At 35.7% G+C, this 22500-nt stretch overlaps 1 protein-coding gene across 1 annotated transcript in view; it reads right to left on the bottom strand.

Moving 5' to 3' along the window:
* Nucleotides 1-18758, bottom strand: part of LOC137651946 (uncharacterized) — a 22719-nt gene extending 3961 nt beyond the window's left edge. Inside the window, exons 1-7 of the mRNA XM_068385159.1 lie at nt 18531-18758; nt 9066-9107; nt 8892-8921; nt 7827-7898; nt 7468-7533; nt 7128-7244; nt 6419-6580 (exon numbers count right to left, since the gene is read on the bottom strand). Coding sequence (XP_068241260.1) covers nt 6419-6580; nt 7128-7244; nt 7468-7533; nt 7827-7898; nt 8892-8921; nt 9066-9107; nt 18531-18663 — 622 coding nt within the window. The 5' untranslated portion in view covers nt 18664-18758. The remainder of the gene's footprint in view (nt 1-6418; nt 6581-7127; nt 7245-7467; nt 7534-7826; nt 7899-8891; nt 8922-9065; nt 9108-18530) is intronic.
* Between the last annotated feature and the right edge of the window lie 3742 nt (nt 18759-22500).

The following is a 22500-nucleotide window of genomic DNA, read 5'->3' as shown; positions in this document are numbered from 1 at the left end:
CTCAGTTTGTCGAGGACCTTCAAAAGGAGGTTGTGCGGAGGGAACTGGTAAATCCTGGACCATCTGTTCCAGTCTAGGGACATAGCATCCACTGCCTCCCCTGGCGGATCCTCGCATGGGTACACATAACGATGTATTTTCTTGTTGTCTTTTGTCGCAGAGGCCTATCCGCAGTTCCGGGACTTGACTCAAGATGAAGGAGAGCGATCCTGCATCTAGGGACCATTCTGACTCTATTAGTGTAAACCAGCCAGTCGTGCAAGTAGGCCACTACTTGGATCCCCTTTAGGCGTAATTGATGGACGGCTGCGTTCGCAAGCTTCGTGAAAATCCTTGGGGCTATGTTTAGCCCAAATGGCATGGCTCTGAAGGCGTAAAGTCTTCTTTTTAACTTGAAGCCTAGGTAGGAGGAGAGGTGACGATTAATTGGAACGTGCCAATAAGCATCAGACAAGTCTATAGAGACGGTATGTGCCCTTTTGGGCAGTAGGGTCCTTATGTGTTGAAGTGTGAGCATCCTGAACTTGTAGTTCCCTATGAACGTGTTGAGAGGCGCCAAGTCCAGAATAACTCTGAGTTTTTCTGAGTCCTTCTTTGGAACACAAAACAGCCTTCCTTGGAACTTGATGGACTTAACTTTTCGGATTACTCTTTTCTCTAAGAGTTAACGGACATATTCTTCCAGAACGCGGGTAGAGTGTTGGAAGAACTGAGGAAATTGAGGTGGAGGAATGCTCCAGCTCCAACCTAGTCCATTCTTTATTAGGCTGTGGGCCCAGGGATCGAAGGTCCAACGATCCCTAAATAGATGTAGTCTCCCTCCTACTGAAAGCATCTCACTTCTGCTGTTGTGGACCTGAGGTCTTGCCTCCTTGACCGCGTCCTCCCCTGAATCCCCTTCCCCTTGAAGGGCGTCTAGAAGAACCTCTGGTTGTTCCTCTAGCTTTTGAGCGAAAGGAAGAAGTCTGTCTTTCAAAAGCTGGGTTACAAACCATCGAGGTACCAACTAGTACGTGGTTGGAGGTTGTGCCACTATCTGAGGCACCGCGGTGGCAGGGAGTTGCTGTTGTTGCTGTTGGTAGGGCTCAGCCGGCTGAGAGGATAGCCTAGGCCTTTTTGTCTTCTTCTTGGGGTGGGGACCCTCATCCGGAGAAGACTTTGTCTTAAGATTTAAGCCCCACTTTTTGAGAAGGTTCCTATTCTCCGTGGTGGCCTTGTCTACTACCTCTTTAACCACTTTGTTGGGAAAGAGGTCCTTACCCCAGATGCAAGAGGAGATCAGCTTCCTCGGTTCGTGCCTCACCGCAGCCGAGGCGAACACGAACTCTCTACAGGCTCTCCTAGCTTTAATAAAGCTATAGAGATCCTTTGTAACTGTGGCCAGATGGGTTTTGGCCACTACCATGAACATGTCCTGGTTCTTGGGGTCAATTGACATCGTTTCCAATGTCGTTTGCAACGACATCGATGCCGCAAGTCTTTCTTTCGTCTCTTGCTCTCTGAGCAAGAGAAACTGACGTTTGGCAATATCAGCTTTCAGCTTCCTGACTGAGAAGGTAAGGTGGACGTTCTTCCAGTCTTTTTGGTCCAAGGGTAAGGTCAGGGATAACGGCTTCCATTCCTCCAAGGAGGGGCATGGTTTCCCTGCCTCCGCTGCCTTCAAGGCTGCCTTATATCCCTTTTCCATGAAGGGAAAGGCTCTGGTTGTAGAGGCCACAAAGGAGGAAAGCTTCTTACTTAAGGCTGGCACCTTCGAGTTCGTGAAGCCCCTCTTTTTCATCGAGCTCGCTAGTAACGCTTGTGCTTTACTATGGTCAAGGACTATGACCTCCTTCGGCTCCGTCTCCTCCTTTGAGGCTGGCTCCTTCCTAAGACGGACATAGGAGTCCGGGTAAGAGTCTTTGTTGGGCCAAAATTCCACATCTTCCAGGGGAATTGAGCCTAACTTTTCCGATATAGCAATCTTCCCGGTTGTCATTGGCATGTGTTCGGCATACCTCCAAGGATTGATATCCGAACACAAAGGAAGATCCTTCACGTTGAGTCGCTTCTGGGACCCATGTCATGCTGCGAGTATACGTATCTCCAGTTTTATCGTAGCTTCCTTTTCCTCATTCTTCTTTTGTATTTTTTGAATCATCTCAACAATAGAAGAAAGAGTCCTTCCCAGATCACCTGGGATAGCAGACGATGTAGAGGGAACAGATTCTGGGGACGGAACCATTATAACTAACACCTCGTCGATTTCTTCTTCTTCTATTTCTGGAACCTGGGTCAGCTCCTCCTCCTGACCTTCTCCCAGAAGGTCCTTTTCTGTATAATCCGACACTTCTGACATCCTATCGTCCAATTGGATGTCTTGAAAGGCGGCCGAAACTTCAGAATCTACCGAATTCTGAACAGTTGGTATCTCCTCCTGAGGTTGAGGAATGACTGCATCAGCCGAAGCCTTGGGGAAAAGGTAGGCCCTCATCTTCTCGTTTGGAAGGTAAGGACCTGAAGTGTTTTTCTGACAACCCCTCACCCAGGTTTGCAACTTTTCCCTAGCAGCATCCTTTGACTCCATGAGTATCAAGTAAAGGCATTTCACTTATTATTAATACATGTAGCTTATACAGTAAAGCTAGAAAGGAAAGAAGGAAAGACACATACTTGTATTTCCTGCCCAGCCAATTGCTGTAACCTCCCAAGATATTAAAACTAAGGTTAATTCTTATTCTAGAATACCTTATATATTTTCCTAAGCGGAAAGTTAAGGTGTAGCTCAAACCTTGAAATAAAGTTTTAATATACGGGATAGAATGAATACAGAAAGAACTCACTTTTTATATATTGTATGGTCTCAACAAAAGGTGTACAAGATAACATTAAGTATGTTGGAAGAACTTTAGTGTTACAACAAACTCTGTACTGTAGTTTTATTAATGCAGTGTGTACTACACCACAAATATAGTAACTACTATACATCGGATGCTGTCGTGACGGCCGGCATTCACCCCTGTATAGTTCAAAGGTATGTTAGCTTTAACTAATAGGCGGCAGATCACTGGTTCGCAAATGTGCGCCGGCCGGCAATCACTGCCAGCCTGCAACTGGAAACACTAGCACCCGACTGCCAGCCGCTAATAGTAGTGGCCGGAAGATCTCAGGATGGGTTTCTACTGCCGGCAGGTATAGGTAGCGATACCCATGCCGGCCGGCAGTGACTACGAACCAGAGAACCTCCACCTACCTGGCTGCCGGCCGTTTAAACCGGCAGCCGGGTTAGGAGTACAATACACTAGCAAGAGAAACAGTATGGATGTAAGGTTATAAGGTGGCGTTGCCATACAACCTTCATCCAGAAAGAGTGAACATATGGAAGGGGAGAATTTAGCATTCAGGCTTCCTATAAATCCATAGCCTGCCGGGCTCTACCAGCAGACACGGAAGGGAGACCAAGGGAGGTCTGGGGTTCACTCTGCAGAAGAAAAAGGGCAGAGAGCTGAGCCGGTCCCCCATCCTAACCTACACTAGGTACAGAAGTAGGACTGCGGCCAAGAGATGTGATGGCTAGGCCATCACTAAAACAGAGAGGGGGAACGGGATAAGGGTCCTGTAAACTTCGTTCTAGTGTGAGATACACCCAGCAGTTAGGAAAGCTCATCCTAACTTAGAGTTTGTCTATTAGGGAGGAAGGTTGGCAATCCTTGCTATCCTCCTCCATACCAGAACAAAGTTAGGTGTAGTTATTTCGCCAGGCAATGGAGAAAACTCATTTTTCAGCCCGAGAATAATAACACAGGACAGTCTGCTAGCCCACTAGTAGAAGGAATCATCTCGTACAGAATCCTTCAGATTTGGGCGAGGGAAGCAAAGCCTCCTGTGTCTGAACCTAACCTAGCAAAGGAAACTCATTCTCTATGCTAGGAAGATGCAGACCACAGACTAGAACTCTGATGTTCTGCCCCAAACCCAAAAACAAGTTACTCTGGTTAGCGGGTCAGGACAGACATATCCTAATATAGTTATACCTGAATATTATTCTGATAAAACTACTAGAACTAAGCCTAAGGCTTACTCAGAGGGAGAAAGGGACTGAACTTAGTCTCCAGAGGAGAAAAGAACAACCGGGGATGTGTGCAAAAGTATACTTAGCCCCATAGGCTACTCTCGTATACAATATTGGAGAAGAAAATTCAACAATATCTTACATGTATAAAATATTTGCCTATAGCTTCAATAACATAACACTCGGAAAACTTATATCATGCATGAAAGTACTAGGGCCAGACGCCTAGGCTACTAAGCATCGCGAAGGGCAAGATTGGTTACCTAAATCGCCGAACTGAAAACTAACGGCATCATATAAGAATTCCTAGAGGAGCTAAATAGCTAGATTTATTAAAGCGTAAAAACCGGGAACGTCACTCTGGCTAACTAAATGACCCATACATAGTGAGCGGCAGCATCCAGGATGCCTCCGGTAGGCAACAGCTCTTGTTTACGTTAATATCACTTTTGATTTAATTCAAAACGACAAGAGCTTACACTTATACGAAATAAAGATAATACTCAACTTTCCAGAGGCAGAAGGGGCCGGAGATAGCATCATAATGTTGGATAATATCCAAAATTACGAGAGATCACAAAGGAAAACACTTAGTAGTAGAGCTACACAAAAAGGAATAAAGATGGCACTGCCGCCTTCGTCAGATATACACTGGAGACGGAATAGGAGAGATACCCTATGATCGGCTCTCTTTTCATTCTCGTTTTTAGATTCTTGTCACTGTAACCCCTCGAAGCGTTAATACTGTTCGGGGTGAAGATAGCTATGTGGCGTGTCAAGAATATGTCCTCAGATATTATGCGATATCCCTGTTAGATTTATTTAGGGATATTCGCTCCAGGAGTTAGAATTCTGGATACCTTAATGTAAAATTCTCTGGGAATATCAATGTAGTCAAATATACCCCAGGAAGCTACCCTTTAGGAACTTCCATCAGGACGACATGGCCTGAGCCGCCCCCCCCCTAAAAAAAAATATATATGTATATATATATATATATATATATATATCTATGTATATATATATATATATATATATATATATATATATATATAAATATATATATAGATATATATATATGTGTGTGTTTGTGTGTGTGTGTGTGTGTGTTTGTGTATATGTGTATACATACATATATATATATATATATATATATATATATATATATATATATATATATATATAATATATATATATATATATATATATATATATATATATATATATATATTTATATATATATATATATATATTTATATATCTAAATATATATATATATATATATATATATATATATATATATAAATCTGTATATATACCTTTTAAGTATAACTATATTTATATATGTATATATATAAATATATGTATATATATATATATATATATATATATATATATATATATATATATACACACACACACATATATATATATATACATACATACATATATATATATATATATATATATATATATATATATATATATATACCCAAGAGAGTATAATCACACTTCTATTAATCTTTGAGAATATAGCCAATAATCAATTTAAGATTGAAACCATTGTTGTTTCCTTACTACAGGAGGTTCTTCCATCTCCCTCGAAAGGTTTGTTGCAGGAGCAGCTGTAACTCCCAATACTATTCTTGCAAGAAGCATTGGCCACACAAACCTCTTTGCCTTCAGCACACTCACGATATCTGTTGAAGACGATAATTGGAGTTTTTTGAGAAAAAACAGTATTGTCCTATTACAATATCCTTCATCAACAAAATAAAAAAAAAATGGGCTTTCTAGGAAAACAAATTAACATGAATTTTTAAAAAAAAAAGAAAAAAAAATGATTGAAGTTAACATAGATTTTTTTTTCTTACGGAAAAACAGAGGAAAAAATCTTTGTTTTAAGGATACATAAATCTGTAACAGTGGCAGCAATAATTGTATAGGAATATAAAACATCTTGCATTCAAGAATAGTTTTTTTTTTCTCACTATGACAACGGTAATAAGAAATATAATAAATGTATGCAAATTAAAAAAAAGGTAAATTAACATGGATAGAGGGACGTTGGTCCTTATAAAAGGAAAAGAAACACTACAGATGATGCAATTTACCTTAACAAAATTTTGAAGAAAAAAGGTATTTTAAAATGAGACAAATAAAATGATGGGATATGCGACAAGACTCGTGTTTATCATATGGAAAATTCGAATATACATCAATTCGATAGAAAAAAAAAATATGGAGAAACTTAAAACCAAATGAACATGAATTAAAATTATCATGGGAGGAAATAAATACAGGAAAACATTTCTATAAATAGAGTAAGAAGAAGGAGTAAAGAGTTGATTAAGAAGTCCGTCTTACCTTCACAAATATCACCATTTGATACAAAACCTGGAGGACAGGCACAGGTTAGTCCGTCTCCTTCGAAAGGTGGGTTACATGAACAGCTGTAACTTCCAAGGGTGTTGGTGCATTTGGCATTGCTGTTACATTTGGTTCTGTCCTGAATGCACTCATCAATGTCTGGAGAGGAGGATTAAAATCTTTTGAAAAAGTTGCTTTGTGAAAAAACACTTTTGTTATGAGGTAACAATTCCAGAAAAAGGACACTGAAAGAGAGATGCTGTTTCCCCAATAGAAGAACGTCTGTGATAAAATAGAAGTATTTCAAATTCAACAATATCATGAAAAGAGTAAAGATACAAACATTATACTACATTACTTAAAAAATTGTAGTAGCCATCAGAAGCATAACCAAGCATAGAGAATTGCTTCTACCAAATATTGTCACTTCAATGTGGAGCTCTAATAAAAAAAATATTAAAGGTGAACAGTGAATATGATATATTAATCATTGTCATAGAAAAAATTATGAGTTTTCTAAATAAATCAAGAAAATTTAAGAAAGAACAAAGAATTAGTGAAATAAAAGCAAATTGAACAACACTGCAAATTTTTATCAAAGGGAAGAGGATCAATTATAAATTGAGGTCAGAATAATCAATGAATGTAAATAGAAAACAGTCCTTTGTTAATAATAACATAAAGTTGCATAATCCTTTTCTCTTACCTGAACAGTCTGAACCATCCCAGGTGAAACCAGAAGGACAAGAACAGGTGAAGCTGAACAGAGTGTTCTCACATCTGCCTTTGTGACCACAGGGGAAATATCCTTCTGAACACTCGTCTGGTGAGAGAAAACATCACCGTGACTGATGAGTCAGTGACTTAAATATAAACTGAATAAATACACGAATACTAGACATAAAAAACATTTTGCATGACTTAGGTTTGCATTCATCTCGTACTTAGAGTATTCATAAAGATTTTTTTTTCTTTTTATGTTTCATTGAATGATAAATAGCATCTGTGAAGTCTCAGATTACTGCTTTAACTGTATATCAACTGACCTTTATCTGCCAAAGAGATGACTGCAGATATTTCCTCGTGAACAAAAGACTTGATCTCTTGATGGGCTGGGGAGAAGAAGATAAACCCTTGAACTGCATATTGTATCATTTGGACACTAAAGTCTACTGTCATTGATAAAACTAGACCCTAGAGACATATGTTTAACTGCATAGTGACCGATATCTAGCAAGGGATTAGGAAAGATATTGAGCAAAAACAAGAACAGCAAATATGATGAGGATTTTAATCAGAGAAATAATCATAAATGTTCCATGTTGTGTTAAAGTATAGATGCCATATTAATCAGCATTGAACAATACATTTTGAAAGTCATCATCATCAACCGGAAAGAACTTACTTGCTGCTGATACATTAGTCAAATATCCCAGGTCGTCCACTCGCAGACACTGTCCTGTATCTTGGCTGAGCCCTGAAATAGAGAATGAGGCAGATGAGATTATATCAAAGATCTTCATTTCAAAAGAGAAAATTATTTCACTAGACAGACATAATTTTTATCGTAGGTCGGTTTGTTATTTTATTGGACATAGTAGCACATTTACCATTGACTGTTAGTGCAGATTATATGATGAAAAAAAAAAAAAAAACATTTCAAAAAGAGAAGTAAGTTAATTCAGACATATTAATGATATGAGTTTTCTCTGTAATAATACCTCATGACTCCACTGTGGATTCAGAAAATTATTTGAATGACAAAGTTATATATTAGGATTTTCTAAGTAAATCTATCAGTTTTTGTTTTTTATTGTATGATATTTATCCACTAATGAGAAATGTTCAAGTTTTGTGGAGAGAATCATTTTTTTTTCAGAGAAATTGTCTATCAAAACGATCCTCTAAATCAATCTGAAGATCTTTTTTCTTAACGTTAGTTTCTTTTCAACTCCACTTCAGAGAAGCTTATAAATCCCAAACAATCAACCGATCAAAAAACAAATTTCATAACGACATTAGAATAACATTATTCACTCTATGTTACATGTAAAATGCTCTGTTGATATTTAAAGGCAAGCGGGCTAATGAAATGTCTGTTGTATACATAATAGACATTTTATTCTACCAATATTTAATCTCTTATGAATATTTGGTTAATTCATGACTAGAGGTGTTTTCCACAACATTCGATGGTAATAATTTCCAAGTATTCTTTATAGTTTACAACTTCACCAACGAAAAAGACAGCAAATGAGTAATTGCGATGACTAAATTCCGATTGTAATGTCAGAATTCTGTCAGTTATTCTAAATCTTGATAACCTTAACAATAAAGTTATTCAAAAAAAGATCTAAGATTTCATGGTAATATTATGTTATTTTTGAAAAATAACTAATAATGATGAAAAACTACTAATATTTTTTTTCTGTATTAGAAGGAAAAACTAAAATGCAAGAATAGCAAGTACCTTTTACGTGCTCCAGTTCATGATGAAGTCCTGGAAAAAAAAGTTCTTAATGTATAATACCATTATGAACGTGAATTAAATCAGATATTGTACATCAATTGATTTTACAAGAAAATAGTGATTATTGCATCAAATATAAAAAGAAAATGAATAAGAAAATATTTAGAGCCATACCTTGGACACTACTTTCAAGATTCTCAAGTTTCTCTTGCACATCTGAAAATATAATTGATTGCTTTCAAATACTTATAAAGGAGACTCTAAATGTCATTCAAGAATGGCAAGACAAATACTGCATAGGGGATGAACGCTCTCTAGTATCACGAGTGTTAAACAAAACACTGAATTAATCTACGTGAAATAGACACTCAACTGTCACTCAGGTGTCACCAAGAAATAAACATCCTATATATGGAATGGAGGCTCTTAGATATCAATCAGGTGCCAAAACAAAAGGCAACTCATAACTAATGAAGTCACAAATATCTTTAAAGAGCATAAAAAATTACTGTAAATGCAATGAAGGAGAGATAATCAATTATACATATATGAAAGAATACCTTCAAATTTAGTTTCGAGGTTCCCAGCTTCTGCTGCATATTTGGATATATAATTGATTCTCTTAACACACTGGCATATGTCTTAATCAATCATGAATACAATGAAGGATCTCGAGTCTACTTCAAGCATGATGAGGAAAAAAGACAACTACTGCACAGAAGATGAAGGATCTCAAATCTAATCCAAGAATGCTAAGACAAACGACAACTACTGCAGATGAGATGAAGGCTCTCAAGTGAAATTCAAGAATGGTAAGAAAAGAGACTATTACTGCATAGGAGATGAAGGATCTCAAATCTAATTCAAGAAGGCTTGGAAAAAAGACAACTACAGCACAGGAGATGAAAGCTATTAAATCTAATTGAAGAATGCTAAGACAAAAAGACAATTCTTGCATGGAAGATGAAAGATCCCCAAACTAAATAAAAATGCTAAAAAAACAACTACTGCATAGGAGAGGAAGGCTCTTCAATCTAATTCGGGAATACCAAGACTAAGAAAAATTACTACAAAGGAGATGAGAGATCTCAAATCTAATTCAAGAATGCTAAGACAAAAGATTAATACTACATTGGATATGGAGGCTCTTAAATCTAATTTAAGAGTGCTAAGAAAAAAGACAATTATTGCATAAGAGATGACAGATCGCAAAAATAATTCAAGAATGCACAGGAAAAAGACCACTACTGCTGGGAAAAAGAGATATACTGCATAAGGCATAACAAATCTCTAATCTAACACAAAATGCTAAGACAAAAGACAACTAAAACATAGGAGATGAAGGCTCTCCAATTTAAAAAGCAACTACTGCATAGGAGATGAAGGCTCCCTAATCGAATTAAAAAATGCTTGGAAAAAAACAACTACTACTTTAGAGATGAAGAATATCAAATCTAATTGAAGATGTTAAGACCAAAGACAACTGCTGCATAGGAGATAGAGGCTCTCAAATCCAATTAAAGATTGCTTAGACAAGAACAACTACTGCATAAGAGATGAAAGCACTCACATTTAAATCAAGAATGCTAAGACCAGATACAACAGCTTTTTAGGAGATGAAGGCTCTCAAATCTAATTCAAGAATGATAAGATAAAGGACAACTGGTGCATAGATGATATCTCTCAAATTTAATTCAAGAATACTATGACAAAAGACAAGTACTGCATAGAAGAGGAAGGATCTTGATTTTAATTCAACAAAAGAGAAGGGTCTCAAATTTATTGCAAAAAAATGCTAGGAACAAACTACAGCATATGATATGAACGATCTCAAATCTAATTCAAGAATGATAAGACAAAATGCAACTACTGCATAGCAGATGAAGGATCTAAAATCTAATTCAAGAATTCTACGACAAAAGAACTACTGCATATGAGAAAAAAATATCTCAAATCAAATTTAAGAATGATAATACAAAAGACAACTACTGCATTGGAGATGGAGGCTCTCAAACTTACTTCAAGATTAATAGGACAGAAGACCACTACTACATAGGAGATGAATGGTCTCAGATCTAATTTAAGAATGCTAAGACAAAAAAAAAAAAACAAAAAAAAAAAAACAAACAAAAAAATGCTGCATAGGAGATAAAGGCTTTCAAGCTCAATACAAGATTACTAAGAAAAATTACCACTACTGCATAGGAGATAAAGGATCTTAAATCTAATTTAAGAATGCTAAGACATAAGGCAACTACTGCATATGTCATAGAAGACAAAACAAATCTGTGTATGCAATGAAGGCTTTTAGATGCTCAAATATTTAGATAACAATAAAATGAAAAGAAATATGCTGTAGTCAGCAACCAAATTAACGTAAAGGACTAGCATTGACAATAACATGAGCAAATATAACCTTAAAGATAACGAAATAAAGCACCACTGTCGATTACACCTACATTTCTTTCACTAATAAAGGAATGAATATTGATTCCATGGGTCCATACAAACAGTTTATCTCCATAATGAGACAGACGGAGTTTCAGTTTCCTCTTTAGGCTGTGAATCGCAGATCTATATGTTAGAATAAAATCCTTTAGCCCTTAATTAAACCCCGTAATATGTTCGGGGGCTGTTTTGAAGATGGGTATCTGTTATTATTCTTAAATTATCTCTATTTTTAGTTGAACAATAAACTCTTAAAGTCATATATAATATATGTTTTTAAAGAAAGTGCAGTTCTTTCTGTTTCTCCAAATACGCAAATCTACGATCATCATTGAGCCTGGCATTGTCCTTGATGTGGTAGTTTCTGATATGCTAACATTTAAAAAAAATAGAAAAACTTATTCCTCTTATCTATAAAATTAATACTATCTCAAACATTTTATAATAAATGCGGAGATGAATCAGATAAAGAATTTCATAACATCAACAATTCAGGTATTATATGATAAATGCAAAGATGAATAAAATAAAAAAAATCTCATATTTAAACAAAAGAGTTAGATCACATTTCTAGTTTATAGTAAGAGGGACATTTGCTGGAGATTCATTTATATCATCAAATAAAGTTCTGATTCTTGAAAAAGAACTTTAAGAGACTTTTTATGTTGAAATTACTATCATAAATTAAAGCGAGTAATCATCAAATACATCAACCAAGAAGGCAATGATCTAACTCAAAAATATCAAAATAGTTTTTGTACTGACCTTTTATACTATTCATTTATACTAAACAACAACCAGCCTTTGTGATTAGTTTAAATTCACTCAATCATCAATCATTCAAGGCAGTTAACAATAATCAGCGCGGAAGTGAGTAATTGAGTGACACCTGTGATCAGTGATTCTAGTCATCAGCCAGCGATCAGTGAGTGTTGATCAGACAATAGTCAGTGAATGTTGATCAGTAAGTGATCAATGAGTGGTGATCAGTCAGTGATCAGCGAGTATCAGGTCAGTAAAGTCATCACCTACTGTAGTTGTGTCCAGGATTTGTAGTGCTCAAGTGCTTATGTGCTCACCTAGCAGTAACACTGTAGGATGGGGAAAGTAACACAAAAAAAAATGCCAACGACCCTAGGGGTGAGGGAACGTATCCACAAGTATGGCAGCTACTAAAACTGTGCAACCTTATTGCCTATAAAGTAAATCCCTATAAAGATAGGGTTCATAGAGATCACAGAGGATGAAACTGTGACCAAGTTGAAGGAAACAGAAAATAATGATCTAATTGAGGCCAACCACTTTCAAGTAATGGAAACCCCAGAAATGAAGGAAGAGATAACTACAGTGGCAGAAAAAGTAGAAAAGCACATTCTAAAATAACTTAATTAAGGTGTCATTAAACAAGTGATAGAAAGGTGCAACGGTTATTGTGAAGTAAAAGATATGGTGATTCCTTACACCACTATAATGAAAATCAAAATGAAAATGGCAATAATGGAGCCAAGGGCTATAGAAAGAGGTCTTAGGATCAGGAATCAGTTATTCCTAAAAACTTAATATCCAGAAGGAAATCTATTTTAGAATAGAGCAGTGCATGAGATGTTACTCTTATATCAATGTAAAGAGGAACTATCTTAAAGACAAAGATTATAAAATATGCTCCAACTGCAACAGTACATGTCATAGATACGACAACTGTGGAAGCTCCATCCTCAAGTGCCTTAAATGCAAGTCCATCTACCATCACATGGTAGCAGCTTGCCCAAAAAGGAAAGAAATATTAAAGATAGCCAAAAAAGAAGTAAGACAACAGTGGAAACAAAGTCCCCCTATCATCCCCACAAAACTCCTTGACCTTCACCGCTGCTGAATAACCCTGGCCTAGCCCCTATGAAAGCAAACACGGTGAAGTAGACTGCCCTTCTACACACACATATGAACGGGGCAGTCTGGCTTGGCAGCTTACAAACAGACCTTTGATGAAGTGAGGACCTTAAACGTGTGTGAAACAGTCATCATTCCTAAGAGCACACTCAGATCCAAACAAGTTGGAGCAATCATATCAACACTCCAGGCCAGGATTCTAACCACAGAAGGAACATCATTAGTACAGCACATCGAAGAAAAACAGAATAAGGAATTTGAAAGTGACACCAAGAAGAAAACAAGATGAAGCTCTACAAGCTCCAGAGACCCCATGGAACCTACCACTAAGTAAGCCCCACAGGGCAAGAAGACCCTCAGTGAAGAACATGAAGACAATGAAAACCTGCTAGACGTCAGAGCAACAGCAAGTACAGTCAGCAGCACCCGTCATCTCGACATACCAGGAGGAAATAAACTACAGGCAAGGCATACAACGATTTTCAACTGTAAGGTGGATCTGTGAAGTATACACGTGATTTCTTTATCTTGCCCACATTAGGAATTTCAGGAATCGAGTCTTGACTTCTTTATTATGAATAATAAAACATACATTTGCGGGGAAAAAGACAGAGTAACAGTAATGGCAGGAGGGTGCATTCTGCCGATAAGAAGTCAAGAGGGAGTAAGTGCTTGTGAGGGAAGGGAGAAACAAGTAGAGGCTATTAGAGATTTCTCCAGTGGCTGGATTCCTTAGCCTCACGGGGTATTACCTTAAATTCAATTGAGGTTTTGGAGAGACAGCAAGACCATTAGATGCTTTAAAGTAACAAAAAGTAATAAATTGGGGAGTGGAAGAAGAAAGGGCCTTTAACCATTTGAAAACTGCTTTAACTATCAACGAGTTACATGCATATAGTTGATGTGATCGCCCGTTTTTAGTGACAACAGATGCGAGTAGCGGAGCTATTGGTGGCATAATTTGTCAACGAGATGATGAGAGTAGAGAGCGACCCGTTCATTTTGCTTCCCAGGTATTAAAAGGGAAAAAAGAGAATTAAAGTACTTTCGATCGAGGGATATTGGCTATTATTTGGGTTCTGGAAAGGCATCGGTTCTTTTTATGATGTCAGCCAATTGAGTTGCAAAATAATCAACAGGATCCCTTATACGTGATTTATTTTACAAGGGAGACTTGCCGTTTAGACTAGTGAGATGGATAAAATAATTGTTAGAGATTAACATAAAGAGGTTAGATCACATGGAAGGTAAAGCTAATAAGGTAGCTGATGCCCTCTCTAGAGGTGCAGTAGTAGGAGTAACTACTGGGGCACAAAAGAGAAATGAGAAACAACTCCCCCCCCAAAAAAAAATGCATGTAAACTCACACGAGGTACAATCAGGAAATAAGATGCACGAGAGAGAGAGAGAGAGAGAGAGAGAGAGAGAGAGAGAGAGAGAGAGAGAGAGAGAGAGAGAGAGAGAGAGAGAGAGAGGACATAACCGGGGAGGCGTAGAATAAATGATGATGCATGAGTGATTGACCCTGGAGGTTGGGACCGCATATAAGACTTCAACTAATGGCATAGTGGAATATCATAATAAGGAAGTGGTGAAAATTTTATGCTACTTAGTGGCTGATGACGCCCGTCATTGGCACGACATGCCTCCTACGTCTGAGCTACCATTGAACATTGCATATAATGCCTTGCTCGGGCACATACCATATACGGTCCTGATTAATAAGCAACAGTTGCCAAATTATTCAATTAAGCAATATCGTGTCTATTTACAAAACCTTTTAGGGAGAGTAATGAGCACCAATGAAAGGTTTTTGAAGAGAGGTAATGAAAAACACAGCTGGAAATATGATGAATGGTTCAAAACCGCACCGGTAAAGGTATTTGTGAGCGATCGTGTGTATTTGAAATGATTGCAACCTAGGAAACATAAACTAGAGCCAGCGTATTTGTGTTCGTACCGAGTGGAAATGGTTAAAACAAATACAGTAGTGATACAAAACATTATTAATGGAGCAGTGTCTGAACATTATTAGGCAGGCAAACATAAATGTGGTTCCGGAAGAGGTAGTTTTCAAAAGTGTCAACCAGAGTGTATCCCATTACCCCTGCATGAGTGACATTCCTGGAGATCATTATTAGGAATTCTTTTGTTGTTGTTTAAACAGACCTCATTCCTTCTTTTGACGTGTTCTGAATAAACTCGATGATAATGTGTTCTCATGTGGGTGCTTAATGCAGTGAAGTAAAGTGTTATGATAACGTTGCTGTGTCTAGCATTACGTGTGACATACTGCTAAATGATACTATAGAAGACGAAGAAGAAGAAAAAAAAAAACTGAGAGAAGTTAAATTTAAATAGGTCAGGAGTTATCCGCTAGGCGTATGATATATTATTGATATATTTATATGATTCTTGATTGTGGGAACCGGGGTTGTTCATAAAGGGCAAGTGGCCTTAGGATTAAAGTTCAGACTCGAGGCGAAGCAGTGTTAGAGAATGTGTGTATGTGAATACCTTATACTTAATCAGAGTTCTAATAAGAGAAGGGCGGAAAACTGAATGATTTTCTCAGGAAAACGGCTAGTGACCACCAATCTATAGTTACAATTGCAAGTGTAGAAATTATTTTGAAAATGACGAAACGGTAATGGTGGTTAGTGTTGCGAAATTGTGCCATAAACCAGGACAAGTAAAATCGAGGGATGAAGAAATGCTTATTCCTACCCTTATCCCGCCTGAAAAAGTCCGTTTTGCCCGCAACTAGGGAGAGGTTATTGATTAGGTTGTGTAATACTGATATTGATATGATTTTTTTTTTCTCTTTGGGTATTCTGTATTATAATTACAAAGGTCATAAGAAGAAATGAGTTGTTTTATATCTATTGTGTAAATTTTTATATGCAATACTTAATTTTTTTGTGGAATATGTTTATTTTTTGGGTGATTTCCATGTATATATTTTATGCTTTTAATTTTGTCTATTAAATAGTATGCTCTATTCCAGATCGGAGTGACCTCCATATAGAGGGCAAGTGCGCACCTACTCCAGAGTGAGGACCATGGGGTGGGAGCAGTGTCCCAAGCCTTGTATATAAAATAAGTAGTTGTATATGTGTTTTATACAGTGAGAAAAATGACCTTCTTAAGAGTAATATGACTGTATTAAATTGTTGTGTGACGTCATTAACTTTCTTATCGGTGATAAGTTTGATAGGTGACGTGTCTTGGGTCGTATGGTAAGAGTATATTTCCATCACAGTGGAGATTTCCAATAATTTAGTAGTTTCACCATATTGACAGAACAACATTGATTTTCTTGCTCAGAAGAGTGGCAGTACCACTACAGCGCTCCCAAGACCAATATGGTATCCGTCTGAAGAGTATCTCGCTGTGTTCTCATGTATGTTCTCATGTCTCATATAAAGTATATATATATATATATATATATATATATATATATATATATATATATATATATATATATGTATATAAAGAGAGAGAGAGAGAGAGAGAGAGAGAGAGAGAGAGAGAGAGAGAGAGAGAGAGAGAGGTAAATATATAGGTAGATGTATATATACACACACGCGCACACACACACACACACACATATATATATATATATATATATGTATATATATATGTATGTATATATATAAATATATATATATATATATATATATATATATATATATACTGTATATACTGTATATATATGTATATACATAGGCCTACATCATGTATATATACACACAAACCTATATATATTCACACAAACCTATATATATATACATACATACATACCTATATATATATATATATATATATATATATATATATATATATATACAGTATATATATATATATATGGATCTAGGACAACTTCCCCTGAGACAACTGCCCCCAGGACAGTTGCCCCCCGACAACTGCCACCAGGACAATTGCCCCCGTAGGACTACTGCCCCCCGGAAAATTGCCCCCCATATTGCCATTTACGTAATTACTTTTTAGTAACAATTTATGAAGATATTCTTCCTAATTACATATTCGTTCATTGAAGAAATAATTGTATCTATTTCCTGAATTTATTACCATTTATGTAGTTATTTCCTAATTAGGTCATCGGTCGTACGATTTATAATTTATTTTCGAAAGTTATCGTCAATTGGCTAGTTCTGTATAGTCAAACAAATGTTTACAAAAACAAGAAAGTAAGAAGGATCCCGTGTCTAATCGGTCATACGCGTTATAGTTTATTTTCGAAAGCTATTGCCAGTTGACTAATTCTGTATAGTCAAAAAAAAGAAAGAAAAAAAAAAAGTAAGAAGGATCCAGCGTCTAATCGGTCGTAGGAGTTATGGCTTATTTTCGAAAGCTTTCGCCAATTGGCTGATTCTTTATAGTCAAACAAATGTTTACAAAAATAAAGAAAGTAAGAAGGATCCAGTGTCTATTCAGAAATACAAGAAGTAACATAACCCATCATGGAGTTCGTCAAAAGTGAAAGTGGAAAAATGAAGCTTACTTATGAAGGATAGGGCCTACATCTTTATGAAGCAGAAGGAATTGGCAAATAATGTTACATCTTATGAATGTGAAAAACGCCGCCATAATAACTGTAAAGCGAAAGTAAAAGTTTGGGAAAATGAAATAGTTGGCTATGTAAATGATCACACCCATGATGTTGACCATCCCCGCCGTGAAGTTTTGTTTGTACAACAGGAAATGAAGGCAAAACCTATTGCTATCAAAGAAAACGCTATCAGGATTCTAGCATACAAATAGCAAACATTGTGCTAGAATTTGAGAACCACGATGTATTGAAATTTTTGAGTATTTAAATCCCTTTTCAATATTTCTGCAACCCATCTATGTACAAATTTCAGTATATAATGTTATCTTTTTAAAACATTTATTTTTTAAATCATGTATTTTTATTAACAATAATAAAACATTAGTTTTAATAGTTATTATGTATTTTTATTTTTTACACCATTGTCCAGTGGTTTTACAAGGGCAATTGTCCGGGGGGCATTTCTCCTACGGGGGCAGTTTTCCTACGGGGGCAGTTGTCCTACGGGGGCAGTTGTCCCGGGGGCAGATGTCAGGGGGCAGTTGTCCGGGGGCCAGTTGTCCTGATACCATGTATATATATATATATATATATATATATATATATATATATATATATATATATATATATATATATATATATATATATATATATTAGACATTAGATTTTGGAAAGAATAGAAAATATATTGGCCCCATGAATGTCCCTCTAGGATAGAATGAAGATCTCACCTTCGAGTGTGTCACTCATGTCTTGCAGCTTTCTCATCATTGCTTGAAAAGAGGCAATAAACAGTTGATCATCCTGACCGTGAATCAAATTGAACACTGCTAGGAGTATGAAACCAATGGATTTAATCCTCATCTTCTTCGGAAGATTAGAACCGATTACTGTCTTTCTTCCGCAGCAATGCCTCTTTAAAAACCCAAATCCTCACGAGGACAAGTTGCATAAAGGCATGACGGGGTCCACTGTTCAAGGATCTTGGCCCTCCTTAATCAAATCTGAGTTCAAGTGGATGACTGATGTGCCGGGGATTATGTGGCTGATAGGTTTTGTTATTATCTCAAGGATTTATGATTCCTGGTGACTAAGAAGTTTGCAAGTACTCATAGGAACAGCAATAGCAAGATAACGCTAACTCACTACCCTCTAAATGAAGTCTGCTTCGTTGCTAGACGATATTAGATTTTAAAGAATCTGATTATTCATCTAGTTTATTTATTGATAATGATTTCGACGATCTATTCTTTCACATAATGAAAAAAACTTTTCAATATGCCTAACATATTATTTTTATTATTACAAGCAGTAGTCGTATTAGTAGTAGTAGAAGCAGCAGACATTTCTTATTAAATATAGTCCATCTATTAATATGATTATTATTATAATTTCCATATATTATTATTATTATTATCATTATTATTATTATTATTATTATTATTATCATTACTGTTATATACAGTATGTATATATATATATATATATATATATATATATATATATATATATATATATATATATATATATAAACAAATTGCTGTCGAGTGATCATAGAAGGGTGAGTAGTAAAGTTTGCACCAATCTAAGGAAAGAAAAAGAAAAACTAATTTTAAGAAAAAAAATAAATAGTCTTGTAATATAGTGAGTGTCGTTTAGCTATACAGAATAGGTAATCATAAATGCATGGTGAAACTGAAGCAAGTAAAGCATATATGAAAACCTAAGGATAAATCAACAGACGATAACGAACCACTAGGTATGGCCTTTTTAGACTATAAGAAAGCTTTTGATTCTTTTAAAGATTAAGCAACAAGGAAAGCCCTTCAAAGACACGGTATAGATAAATCCTATGTTAAAGCACTTGAAGATATCTATTTATGAGGTACAGCATTCCTAAAGCTACATATAGATAGGGAGAAAATTCAAGTTTAGAGATGAGTTATACAGTGAGACCCCTTCTCTCCTGAATTATTTTCAGCATGCCTAGCACTTTTTAAAAATTGACATAGGGAAAATGTAGGAATTAATATTAACCGATAATACTTTAACAACTTAAGATTTGCAGAGGACATGGTTTCGTTTAGTGAATCATGGATGGAAAAGATGATAGAAGCCTGTATAGATATACCAGAAATATAGGACGGAAAATTAATATTTAGAAAACTAAGATAATGTTCAATGAAACTGCAGAGACACACCAATTAAGGGTTATGAACGAACCTTTAGAGATAGATAGTAAGTGTTTCCTCACGACACGAGACCAAAAGGAAGGATAAACATTTAAGTATTAGATTAAATGGTCCTACAAGAATTCTTATGCTCCAGAGACTTAGAGCCTTACTAAAGCCATAGAACATGAGTTAGTTACAACTCATAGAACTATGGAAAGAATATTGATTGAATTAACAATAACAGACAGAAAGAGCGCAAAATGGATACGAGAACATATTAAATTAGAGGATATTCTTGATATATATCTCTCTCTCTCTCTCTCTCTCTCTCTCTCTCTCTCTCTCTCTCTCTCTCTCTCTCTCTCTCTCTATATATATATATATATATATATATATATATATATATATATATATATATATATATATATATATATATACATATATATATATATATATATATATATATATATATATATATATATATATATATATATATATATATATATTTACAATATATATATGTGTGTACATATTATAACTATATACGATGGAGAGCTTTTGTTATACAAAATGAAATTTGAAACGCTAAATACCACTTCTCTAAATAGAAAAGTATTTAATCTGAGGGTCCGACCAGTAATGAATTATGAATCAGAAACTTGGAGCTTTACTAAGGCCTCAGAATATAAGCTACTTACAACTCAAAAAATTATGGAAAGAATAATGATGGGATCAGCATTAAGAGACAGAAAGAGAGCAACATGGATACAAGAGCAAACTAAATTAGAGGATATTCTGAAATGTAAGAAAAATAAATGGACATGGGCAGGATATAATGAGAATGACAGATTATAGATAGACATTTAGAATAACAGAATTGGTTCCGAGAGATTAGGAAAAGCAGGAGGAGGAAGAAAAGATGATGTATTGTGTGTGTGTGTTTATTAGAGCAAATATGTGTGTACTCAGATGCCGCTAAGAGACAGATCAAATAAGGTTATCAACTGACATCAGGGATATCACATGAACTGCTTATCATGAGTTTTTTCCCTGAGTTTCAATCAGTCAGTCATCCCCAGTCAAGGGCGTTACTTTTATCTTAATATTGTCACCACCCAAACCAAGATGTCTGACTCTCATTATCTCTTCTGTATATCTCGCAGTTGTTTTTGCTTTTTTAAACCCACTTTTGATTAACGTCAAGAGTATTCACAAGATTAAAGAGAACATCAGGGCAGTACAATCTACAAAGGTACTAGAAAATGTTAATGAGTTATAATAGTTTTTAGATATAGTAACATTTTATAGGAATTTCATTCAAAATTTATCAAAAATTGCACATCTATTGTATAACGTATTGAATAAGGTCGTAGTGTGGAATTGGACAAAAGATTGTCAGGAATCATTTGAAAGAATCAAGCAGGAAATAACATCACCTACCTTTCTAGTACATTATCAAATGGATTTACCAGTTGAATTAGTATGTAATGCATCAAACATAGGTTTAGGTGCAGTATGATATCCTGTAATGCCAGATGGAACGGAAAAACCAATTGCATTCACTTCTAGAGTATGGAACATGGCAGAAAAAGAAGGTTTAGCTTTAGTGTATGGAGTTAGGAAGTTACATATGTATCTTTATGGTAGGAAAACGTTCACACATGTTACACACCATAAACCTTTATTGGCAATATTGGGTCCAAAAGCAAGTTTACCTAAGGTGGTAGCTGTACGATTGTTACAACGTTGGGCAATTACTTTAGCTGCATACCACTATGGTATACAATACCGCCCTACATCAAAGATGGGTAATGCAGATGCTTTATCTATATTTCCAGTATACAAAGCACCAGAAGAGTATGATGACAGTATATTACTAGTTTCAGTATATGATGTACCCATTACAGCCAAGGATATTGCACATAAAACAAAGAAAGACCCAGTACTTAGTAAGGTATTAGATAGTTTAATGACAGGTAAAAACTTATGTGGAAAGGAAGGAAATTGTAACCACTATATGGATATTTTGAATGAACTGAGTGTAGCACAAGGTTGTATCATGAAATGATCAAGATTAGTTATTCCTAGTTCACTGAGGAATAAGGTTTTGTCTGAAATACATTCTGATCACCAAGGCATTATCAGATCAAAGTCTATTGCAAGGATTTTTTCTGGTGGCCTGTTGCACATAGTAAATATATTGAATTATTTGTAAGAAAAATGTATAAATTTGGTCATGCAACAAAACAAACCCCGGTTTGCTAGAGTGCCCATGGTGGTTATCCAGGTATCCATAGGAAAGTCTACAAATAGATTTTGCAGGTCAATTTCTAGTTTATTCGTGATAGTTGTGGATGCTTATAGTAAATGGCCAGAAATAATTGCAACGAAGACAATAATATTTTATTCAACTGTACGAGATTTAATACAATTAATGGTCCATAGTTTACCTCACAAGAATTTAGAGAGTTTTGTAATGTATATATTATTAAGGATACATTTTTAGCAACGCATCATCAATCCACGA

The sequence above is a fragment of the Palaemon carinicauda genome, chromosome 13 (assembly GCF_036898095.1).
Source record: "Palaemon carinicauda isolate YSFRI2023 chromosome 13, ASM3689809v2, whole genome shotgun sequence".
Lineage (NCBI taxonomy): Eukaryota > Metazoa > Arthropoda > Malacostraca > Decapoda > Palaemonidae > Palaemon > Palaemon carinicauda.
This window is presented reverse-complemented; position numbering and strand designations above follow the sequence as displayed.